Raw genomic sequence first — 11,683 nt, 5'->3', positions numbered from 1 at the left:
TGGAACATTTACGTGCTGTTTTTATTGCTCTACGTGATGCACGTTTGTTTGAAAACCTTGGAAAGTGCACCTTTTGCACCGACCGAGTATCTTTTCTTGGCTATGTTGTTACTCCACAGGGAATTGAAGTTGATAAAGCCAAGATTGAAGCTATTGAGAGTTGGCCGCAGCCCAAAACGGTCACACAAGTGAGGAGTTTCCTTGGCCTCGCTGGTTTCTATAGGCGTTTTGTGAGAGATTTCAGCACCATTGCTGCACATCTCAACGAGCTTACAAAGAAGGATGTGCCTTTTGTTTGGGGTACCGCACAGGAAGAAGCCTTCACGGTATTGAAAGATAAGTTGACACATGCTCCTTTACTCCAACTTCCTAATTTCAATAAGACTTTTGAGCTTGAATGTGATGCTAGTGGAATTGGATTAGGAGGTGTGTTATTACAAGATGGAAAACCTGTTGCATACTTTTCTGAAAAATTGAGTGGGCCTAGTCTGAACTATTCTACTTATGATAAAGAATTATATGCTCTTGTTCGGACCTTAGAAACATGGCAACATTATTTATGGCCCAAGGAATTTGTTATACATTCTGATCATGAATCTTTGAAACACATTAAAAGTCAAGCAAAACTGAACCGTAGACATGCTAAATGGGTTGAATTCATTGAGACTTTCCCTTATGTCATTAAACACAAGAAGGGTAAAGAAAATGTTATTGCTGATGCCTTGTCTCGTCGTTATACTATGCTTTCACAACTTGACTTTAAAATATTTGGTTTGGAGACCATCAAAGATCAATATGTTCATGATGCTGAATTTAAAGATGCATTGCAGAATTGTAAGGAAGGGAGAACTTGGAACAAGTTCGTTCTTAACGATGGATTTGTGTTTCATGCTAACAAGCTATGCATTTCAGCTAGTTCCGTTCGTCTTTTGTTGTTGCAGGAGGCGCATGGAGGAGGATTAATGGGACACTTTGGCGTCAAGAAGACGGAGGATATACTTGCTACACATTTCTTTTGGCCAAAGATGAGACGGGATGTTGAGCGTTTTGTTGCTCGCTGCACTACATGTCAAAGAGCTAAGTCACGACTCAATCCTCATGGTTTATATATGCCTTTGCCAGTACCTAGTGTTCCTTGGGAGGATATATCTATGGACTTTGTTTTAGGTTTACCTCGAACAAAGAAGGGGAGGGATAGCATATTTGTTGTCGTGGATAGGTTCTCGAAAATGGCACACTTTATATCATGTCATAAAAGCGATGATGCTGTTAATGTTGCTGATTTGTTCTTTCATGAAATTATTCGCTTACATGGTGTGCCAAATACTATTGTTTCAGATCGTGATACTAAATTTCTTAGCCACTTTTGGAGATGTTTATGGGCTAAGTTGGGGACTAAGCTGCTTTTTAGTACTACTTGTCACCCCCAAACTGATGGACAAACTGAAGTAGTCAATAGAACATTGTCTACTATGCTTAGGGCTGTTTTGAAGAATAACAAAAAAATGTGGGAAGAATGCTTGCCTCATATTGAATTTGCTTATAATCGTTCATTGCATTCTACTACTAAGATGTGCCCTTTTGAAATTGTTTATGGTTTCCTACCTCGTGCACCTATTGATTTGTTGCCTCTTCCATCTTCAGAGAAGGTTAATTTTGATGCTAAAGAACGTTCTGAATTGATTTTAAAATGCATGGGTTAACTAAGGAAAACATTGAGCGTATGAATGCTAAATATAAACTTGCTGGAGATAAGGGTAGAAAACATGTTGTGTTTGCGCCTGGAGATCTTGTTTGGTTACATTTGCGTAAAGATAGATTTCCTAATCTGCGCAAATCAAAGCTAATGCCACGTGCTGATGGTCCTTTTAAGGTGTTAGAGAAAATAAATGATAATGCATATAAACTTGAGCTACCTGTAGATTTTGGGGTTAGTCCCACTTTTAACATTGCAGATTTGAAGCCTTATTTGGGTGAGGAAGATGCGCTTCCGTCGAGGACGACTTCATTTCAAGAAGGGGAGGATGATGAGGACATCAATACCATTGTTACACCCACAGCCCCTACTGTTACATATACTGGACCAATTACTAGAGCTCGCGCACGCCAATTAAATTACCAGGTACTTTCGTTTCTTGGTAATGATTCTAATGTTCCTGAGATTATGATGCTGCCTAAATTGGATACATTTGTTTTGCTTTCAAATGAAGGGCCTAGCTTGGAGAAGGATGAACATTGGAGCAAGAACACGCATGGAGTTGATGGCATGCGCAAGGGGATCAAGAACGGAGTTACAAGTGATGATTTCAGGACTTTGAAGCCGCCATAAGGAGTGCATGAAGCCTTGGACGAAATATACAAGATGCCACTTCATAATATTCGTCCATAGGCTATTCTAGGTGCTGCGTCACCTTATTAATGGGCCAGGCCCATGTAATTTCGAAATACTTAAGTATAGGCTATTTTTAGAGTCCGTATGTGTGGGGAAAACAAGAGTTAGGGTTGGTTTCGGACCCCACCCTCAAGGGCCACGAAATTCCCCCCCTCTTCCTCCATATATACAGCCCTTAGGGCGTCGTTTAGACTTGGGTTTTGTTTAGATTAAAAGTTCGCCATAGCTGCAACTTCGCGTACTTCGTTTGTGTCCAACGACCAGACCAAGACGTCACAGAACCCCACCTTGATCAATAAAGCTTTCATCTTATATTCGCAATATCCAGATTGCAATCTCAGTTTCTAAGCTTTCATCTTATATTCAATAACCCTCGGAAGTTGGTTTAGCGATTGTTAAGGCGCGACGTCTCGCATGTTCGTAGTCGGATCGTCAAGGTCAACTCCCACAGAAAACGATAGCCACCATCTCATCGAAACAAATCGGGACACCTTACTCTATCAACGTGGTTATGACAGGCGGGAGGGAGCCATCCAATACCACAAAGTATCCGGTTGGAAGGAGAAAAAGTAGGTGAAGACCATGCATGTCAGTGATATTTGTGGTTTACTGTTCAGTTAGAAGGAGAGAGAGAAAAGACCATGCATGTGCGGTTGGAAGAAAAGAGAGAAGAGTGGGATCATGCATGTGATTGTTCAAGGTGCATGTCTGGACTCCGGCAAAGCTTCCATGTTTGTCTCTTGGATACCAAAATCCGTACGTCCTAACTGCTAAGCAGACATACGGATCTCTGTTAGATAGCAAAGTGGTTCAGACACTACCGTCCAGGAAAGTTTGAGGGTCCTCTTGAAAATGCCCTTACTCCCTTCGCGTAGTAGATGAGAACGAAAAATTGAAGAAAATCCTATGAGTCACCTTGGAGCATCTCCAAGGCTGACGGACAAATGTCTCCGGTATATGTTTGTTTTTATGTTGGGACGTGGTTCATGAACATGATGCGGGAGGGAGCCATCCAATACTCACAAAGTATCCGGTTGGAAGGAGAAAAAGTAGGTGAAGACCATGCATGTCATGTAATATTTGTGGTTTACTGTTCAGTTAGAAGGAGAGAGAGAAAAGACCATGCATGTGCGGTTGGAAGAAAAGAGAGAAGAGTGGGATCATGCATGTGATTGTTCAAGGTGCATGTCTGGACTCCGGCAAAGCTTCCATGTTTGTCTCTTGGATACCAAAATCTGTACGTCCTAACTGCTAAGCAGACATACGGATCTCTGTTAGATAGCAAAGGTGGTTCAGACACTACCGTCCAGGAAAGTTTGAGGGTCCTTCTTGAAAATGCCCTTACTCCCTTCGCGTAGTAGATGAGAACGAAAAATTGAAGGAAAAATCCTATGATGTCCACTTGGAGCATCTCCAAGGCTGACTGACAAATGTCTCCGGTATATGTTTGTTTTTATGTTGTGTTTGCGCCTGGAGATCTTGTTTGGTTACATTTGCGTAAAGATAGATTTCCTAATCTGCGCAAATCAAAGCTAATGCCACGTGCTGATGGTCCTTTTAAGGTGTTAGAGAAAATAAATGATAATGCATATAAACTTGAGCTACCTGTAGATTTTGGGGTTAGTCCCACTTTTAACATTGCAGATTTGAAGCCTTATTTGGGTGAGGAAGATGCGCTTCCGTCGAGGACGACTTCATTTCAAGAAGGGGAGGATGATGAGGACATCAATACCATTGTTACACCCACAGCCCCTACTGTTACATATACTGCACCAATTACTAGAGCTCGCGCACGCCAATTAAATTACCAGGTACTTTCGTTTCTCGGTAATGATTCTAATGTTCATGAGATTATGATGCTGCCTAAATTGGATACATTTGTTTTGCTTACAAATGAAGGGCCTAGCTTGGAGAAGAATGAACATTGGAGCAAGAACACGCATGGAGTTGATGGCATACGCAAGGGGATCAAGAACGGAGTTACAAGTGATGATTTCAGGACTTTGAAGCCGCCATAAGGAGTGCATGAAGCCTTGAACGAAATATACAAGATGACCACTTCATAATATTCGTCCATAGGCTATTCTAGGTGCTGCGTCACCTTATTAATGGGCCAGGCCCATGTAATTTCGAAATACTTAAGTATAGGCTATTTTTAGAGTCCGTATGTGTGGGGAAACAAGAGTTAGGGTTGGTTTCGGACCCCACCCTCAAGGGCCACGAAATTCCCCCCCTCTTCCTCCATATATACAGCCCTTAGGGCATCGTTTAGACTTTGGGTTTTGTTTAGATTAAAAGTTCGCCATAGCTGCAACTTCGCGTACTTCGTTTGTGTCCAACGACCAGACCAAGACGTCACAGAACCCCACCTTGATCAATAAAGCTTTCATCTTATATTCGCAATATCCAGATTGCAATCTCAGTTTCTTGCTTGCTCTTCGTTTGCTCGCAGGAAACAGACCCTCGTGGTCAGGTTGATCGTGCTCCGGCGTGGTCAATAACCCTCGGAAGTTGGTTTCGCGATTGCTAAGGCGCGACGTCTCACACGTTCGTAGTCGGATCGTCAAGGTCAACTCCCACAGAAAACGATAGCCACCATCTCATCGAAACATCGGGACACCTTAGCCTCTATCACGTGGTTCATGAACATGATGCGGGAGGGAGCCATCCAATACTCACAAAGTATCCGGTTGGAAGGAGAAAAAGTAGGTGAAGACCATGCATGTCATGTGATATTTGTGGTTTACTGTTCAGTTAGAAGGAGAGAGAGAAAAGACCATGCATGTGCGGTTGGAAGAAAAGAGAGAAGAGTGGGATCATGCATGTGATTGTTCAAGGTGCATGTCTGGACTCCGGCAAAGCTTCCATGTTTGTCTCTTGGATACCAAAATCCGTACGTCCTAACTGCTAAGCAGACATAAGGATCTCTGTTAGATAGCAAAGTGGTTCAGACACTACCGTCCAGGAAAGTTTGAGGGTCCTTCTTGAAGATGCCCTTACTCCCTTCGCGTAGTAGATGAGATCTACTCAATCCATTTAATAAATCCACTGCTTAGCAAACTCCAAAAGTAAATTTGAGAGTCACAGACACCACACTAATTAGACCGATTGGCATCCACCAAGCCCACCACCGCGCGTTCCACGCGCTAGCTACAGGACGTCGGGAGAAACGTGCAAGTCATGGCTGCTGCTCCTCTCACACATACATACGTCCATATATTGCCGCCGCATCACACTCGTCGATGGCCACCACAGCCATTCCCATCGCGACCAGCACCACCAACCACGAAACTAAGCTAGCCCCTTCCCTCTCGATTTAATCTGGCGAGCCGGCCGGCGACATGTCCTCGGCTCCGCTGCTCGGCGCCGGCGAGCCCTTCGGCGAATGCCGCGAGGCAAAGCGTCCCTCGCCGGCGTGGCTGCGCCGCTTGATCGACACGGAGGAGGCCTGGGCGCAGCTACAGTTCGCGCTGCCGATGGTCCTGACCAACATGTCCTACTACGCCATCCCGCTTGTGTCCGTGATGTTCTCCGGCCACCTCGGCAACGTCCACCTCGCCGGCGCCACGCTCGGCAACTCCTGGGCCACCGTCACCGGCTACGCCTTTGTTGTACGTACTGGTATCGCACCCTCTTAATTTTGATCACGCTTATCTAATTGAACCGCCCTAGATATCTGTGTGGGGATGCTTGATTTACGATCGTATATCGAATGTCGCCCCACGTAGGTCCTGCTCATAGAGATCTCGTTTCTGTTACCCAATGAACGTATCTGCATTTTCTTTTTATTGAAATGAAGGCCAAAAATTTACCTCATTGATTAATTAAGTAGAAAAGATTTGCCCAGTTAAATATCTTCATCTTATCGTACGTTGCACACATACTTGTAAACAATGCTGGTCAATGTACACAGAGAAGTTTCTACCACACAACTAAGTTTCTAATAATATCTGTTTAATTACATATAACTCGCATTTCATCGATCAAATTGACTATCTGAAGATACACATAGGACATAAACTGTAACTTTAACAGAGGGTGTGTGTTTTTGAAGCTCCTAAATCTTTCTAGGAGTTAAAACTGTTGTAGGGGATATTTACAACGAATGTAACCATGCTTTGCCCATGCAGCACATGGTCGTCAGTGACCATAAATTAGCCAAGTCTGGACAATTGAAATTCATTGTATATTTGTTGGCGCCAACTGTAGGCACTATTTTGTCTGAACGATACGCACGTGTACGTCCAGCAGCCACAACCTTTGCACAGTGGCACCACAAGTTCGGATATGCTTAAAGACTTGTCTATACGTCACGCGCTTGATTTTTTTTAGCTGGATCTTCTAAATCATTGGGCATCCTCCTGCTTCTTTCATCTCCACACGCCCACTATCCACCCGCATGAAAAAAGGGGCACACCCACTATCCATGAATCACATGTTGGACATAAAAATATCTAGATAGTATATATACTATTTTTTAAATAATATGTATCATATTTGTAGCATACTCGTTTTTACGTACAAATATATACATTTTTAGAAATATAATAGAAACTATGTGTCAACTTGCAATTTTTTTGTGTAACACACTTTGAAGTACCCTAGCCCTCGCTCCAGTCCTAATTAGGCAGGCGGGCAGCTCCGCAGGAGTAGCCCTATCCACCGCTAAATAGTTGGAGATAAAATTATTTCTAGAAAATAGTAACCGAATTAATCTGGTTATCATTTTTTTGACATGTGGTTCCCGAACGCCTCCCTTCATGTCACTAATTATTGGTAATAAATGGTATATGATAGATGGTAATGGATGAAAATATTTTACCAAGCAATGAATTCGTTGTGTCAGCTCTTAAAATAATCCCACCCAACACATTTATTGTATGTATGCAGCGCCTCCAACACAATGCGGGAATTCATAAGAAACTTCAGTAACATAGGCAACATCCGGTGTTAACACAGAAAAACCAGATGTTGGACGTACTAATACAACAAGTCCAAACGGCTTCAAAAATTATTTGCATCCTAGAGAATACAACATTCGTTTTCAACCACATAAAATATTGCAATATCAAAAATTTCAAGGCAACTTACCTTTGTCTATCAACCTTTCAATATGGCGGACACCTCCCACGTTGTCTGTCACGAAACCAGCAGACCCAGTCCGCCGAAGTCTGCCACCCTCATTCACAAACAAACACGACACAAATGTAGTAAAATGAAAACACAAGGAGTGTAGAAAACATATGCTTATACATACTAGCTTGATAGAACTAGTGTGCATGTACATGTATCGGTTGGTAAACGAAACTTCATGTTGCCATCATCACTGGTCGAGGATCGACAATGATTGATGGCTCAACACATTCCACTCTACCTGACCAAATTGAGCGGGGCCGCCTACTGGCCGCCCCGACATTCCCGCCCATGGCATTCCACCTTTCGAGTCTGTCCATACTCCATCCGTCCTAGAGGAGGATAGTAATAATACACATATATGGCGCTCCACCTTCCGAGTATGTCCACACTACATCCGCCCCTGTAAGCATTCCATCAACTTTTTATAATTTTCCGACATTTCCTCTTTGTTATACGTTTAGCTGTTGCCATTTTGTTTCAGTTCCATCCATGTTAAAGAAGACAATATGATTCACCCTAGATCCTTCACCTTACAATTCGAAAAAAATAAAAGAACAAAAGTAATTTGACAAGTTGGTTTGGAATGAGCAATGTTGCGTTGCATCGAAAGAATTTGATGGACACATAGAACCTTCCATAATATATGCTGCATGCTTAATTACTGATGGATTCGGGAAACTGATGCAACTTACAGACCGGCATGAGCGGCGCCATGGAGACGCTGTGTGGACAGGCCTATGGTGCCCGGATGTACCGCTTGCTGGGCTTGTACCTGCAGTCGTCGCTCATCATGTCAACGGTGGTGTCCGTACTCATCTCCATCGTCTGGCTGTTCACGGAGCCAATTCTGTTGTTTCTGCATCAAGAACCTGAGGTGTCCCACGCCGCCGCGGTGTTCATCCGTTACCAGGTGCCCGGTCTGTTCGCCTACTCCTTCCTACAGTGTCTGCTGCGGTATCTGCAGACACAGTCGATTGTTGTGCCACTTGTTGTCTGCTCCATGGTGCCGTTTGTGCTCCACATCGCCGTGAACTACCTGCTAGTGAATGTGGTCGGATTGGGCCTCACCGGCGCTTCATTGGCCATCTCAGCCACGTTCTGGGTCTCGTGCCTGATGTTGCTCGCATACGTGATGTGGTCCAAGGAGTTCGATGAGACGTGGAAGGGCTTCTCCACCGACGCCTTCAACTATGTGTTGCCGACAATCAAGCTCGCCATGCCCTCTGCCATCATGGTCTGGTTAGTACGTTTACACTTGTCAACAAACATGCGTATATATAAACATGTTGTCCCCTGCAAATTGGTTTTGAGTCTGGACAGATGCAACCTGAAATTTATTGAGTCCATTCAGCTTGGAGTACTGGGCTATTGAGCTCCTCGTGCTGATCGCCGGCCTACTGCCGAATTCCACTGCAAGCACGTCGTTGATTGCCATATGGTACGGGTCTGGACTGACGAAACTCCCTAAACAATTATTGCTCGTGCATCATTTATCAAACAATCGGACTTGATGCACCAACTTTTTTCTAAATGCAGCGCAAGCACGCAGGCCATTTCCTACATGATCACCTATGGGTTCAGTGCCGCTGTGAGGTACGTCCCCCGGCCTTTTCAGAGTCCATGTCCCAGGTTCTTAGTGTGTCGTTGCTGTCTAGAACCGGTTCTTGGTTCACTTAATTGTGGTGGTTAATATCGCGTTTTTGCACCATTTTCAGCACCAGGGTGTCAAATGAGATCGGGGCCGGTAACGTGGACAGAGCAAAGAATGCGGTCATGGTGACGATGAAGCTGTCAGTGTTCCTTGCCCTCTCGTTTATTCTGCTGCTGATAGTCGGCCATGACCTCTGGGCCAGCCTCTTCACGGAGAGCACGGTGATTGTGGCAAAGTTTGCAGGCATCACCCCACTCCTGACGATCTCCATCGTGCTGGACTCCGCGCAGGGCGTGTTGTCAGGTGAGAAATATCGTGGGCTATGTAAACCATTCTTCAAGGATCACTAGCCCACGCTGCACAAATAACTTCATACCACGGATAGAAAATCATGGATTGGGATGCGCTGATAATTCTAAGTAATGGAAAAAATAGCACGCTCTAGTGTTGCTAATAGCATGGCATGGTGTTTGGAGCAATGTCTCACTAAGTAAAATCAGTATACAATCCTTCGCTATAGCGCATTTCAAGGCTGCGCTACATTGTCATAACATGATTTTTTTCATTGTTTCTAAGAGGTTCTGCATAATTGATGAATAAAATGGCGCATGGCAGGGGTGGCACGGGGCTGTGGATGGCAGCACCTGGCGGCGACGACGAACCTGGTGGCGTTCTACTTGGCCGGCATGCCGGTGGCCATCCTGTTGGCCTTCAAGCTCAACTTGTACACCCACGTAAGCAAGACATAAGCCCGTGCCTCGCCACGCTGCCATTGCGCAATGTGGCAAACATGTAGCTCAAATTCTGAAAAACAAATGTCACTTTCTCCTTTTGTAGGGTTTATGGTTGGGCTTAATCACGGGGCTGGCGTGCCAGACCAGCGTGATGGTGCTGATAACCCTCCGCACGAAATGGTCCAAGCTAGTGGATGCCATGGTGAAAAATCGGGATGGCTATGTCGCTTGATCGATACTTGCATGTTATTTCAAGAGGTAATTTATGATCAGACGGTGGCTGTCCATCTATGGTACGGTAGAACCATCCATGGTGTGCGCCTGTACGGGTTTTTTTTGTGAGGTGGCCTGTGCCGGTAAGGGTTTTTGTGAGATTGTGTACGTTGAGTTGATTTCAGCTTGAAATGGTTGAGGTTGTAAACGCCTGTCATGGTAACCAAGCGGCAAGAGTTACATAGAGAGATACCCAAAGACTGGATGTCAATAGGTGTTGAGTAATCCTCTTTTTGACTTTGACATCCCCGCTTCGGTTGCTGCTTTTCCTTCTGTTACTTCGAAAGTAGCTGCTTCAGCTTGAGTTATAAGAATACTTTATATTTTTCTATTTCTCATCAAATGAATGACATCTTCTTTCGGAAATCCTTTCTATTTATAGCATGATTTTGGGAACCTTATTTCTATTACTCAAACAAACATGAAAAGTCTGCTTGCATATTTGTCCATAGGGCAAATCAGATACATAATTATTAAAACAGTGGTCGAAGACTCAAGTAATGAACATCCAGCATGATAACTTATATGCACGTCGCACAACGCTCCTCGACGAATACTTTCAGTCAATGAAATATGTACATGCGCTGACCCCATGTACTTACGGCCTACCGATTGCTTTTCGGCGAGACGCTCAAGTACACAAGCCACAGTTGATCGATTCTTCCAGGAGAAAGTAAGCACCTACTATGCCAGCTATCCTAAGGGAGCTCCCGGATCGATTGGTCCTTCGGCCAGAACGTATATGTACAGCAAGTGATTCCGCCGGCTACGAAAAACATGCAGGCGATTATATAATTGGCCATAGGCACGTGTCACACCTTTTGATTTTCTTGCTTTGATCTCGGATATTACATGTGATGCATTATATATAGCACCTAGAGCTAAAGGCCTACAAACAACTGGAATAACTTTTTTGTTGACTACCTAGAATACTCGACAAAGGCCGATTTAAACTCGGCATTCCTTTTGTCGAGTGTGCACTTGGAGGGCACTCGACGTACGCCAAACATGGTAACTCCTAACTGGACGACCTGGTAATGTCACTTCGCTAATCTGGTAGTTATATTCATCAACAACATATGGATCATGAATGCCCTTCTGTCTAAAATGATAGTTTCAGAATATATAGTTTATCGTGCAATTAATACGTTTCGGTAGCAGTAAGTATGATTTGTTCATCAAAATTTACTTACATTCACTACGAACAGTTTCTTTTCTAATCTCTATGTAGAAGATAAGGTCTGTTTCATATCAACGACGACGACATGCACACGGAGCTGTGGCAACAACAAGGACATTCACATGGGCTTGTGGCACTAACGACGACATCCACATGGAGCTCGGAAGAGGAGCGACGACGGCAACTAGAGGCACCCCCGGCGACGAGCGGCGCTGCACCTTGTTCTTAAATTCGAAAATGTACAACATGTACTAGTGGATAAAATATGAATATATGTATTAATGTATAAATATTAGGATGCACAGATTTTTTTCTTA

General features: G+C 44.0%; 1 protein-coding gene across 2 annotated transcripts; it reads left to right on the top strand.

Annotated features, from left to right (window-relative positions):
- The first annotated feature begins 5,590 nt into the window (after window positions 1–5,590).
- LOC125543692 (protein DETOXIFICATION 19-like) lies at window positions 5,591–10,517 on the top strand. 2 transcript variants are annotated; one of them, XM_048707153.1, is made up of 8 exons: window positions 5,591–5,952; window positions 7,226–7,231; window positions 8,223–8,767; window positions 8,880–8,966; window positions 9,065–9,121; window positions 9,244–9,482; window positions 9,795–9,913; window positions 10,017–10,517. In XM_048707153.1, the coding sequence occupies exons 1-8, from the start codon at window positions 5,734–5,736 to the stop codon at window positions 10,143–10,145; spliced, it is 1,401 nt and encodes a 466-aa protein (XP_048563110.1). In that variant the 5' UTR covers window positions 5,591–5,733; the 3' UTR covers window positions 10,146–10,517. The 2 variants fall into 2 exon arrangements, with proteins under 2 accessions (XP_048563110.1, XP_048563107.1); XM_048707150.1 differs by lacking the exon at window positions 7,226–7,231 and having other exon boundaries at window positions 5,603–6,003.
- Window positions 10,518–11,683: the final 1,166 nt, after the last annotated feature.

Source organism: Triticum urartu, chromosome 1, assembly GCF_003073215.2.
Source record: "Triticum urartu cultivar G1812 chromosome 1, Tu2.1, whole genome shotgun sequence".
Lineage (NCBI taxonomy): Eukaryota > Viridiplantae > Streptophyta > Magnoliopsida > Poales > Poaceae > Triticum > Triticum urartu.
This window is presented reverse-complemented; position numbering and strand designations above follow the sequence as displayed.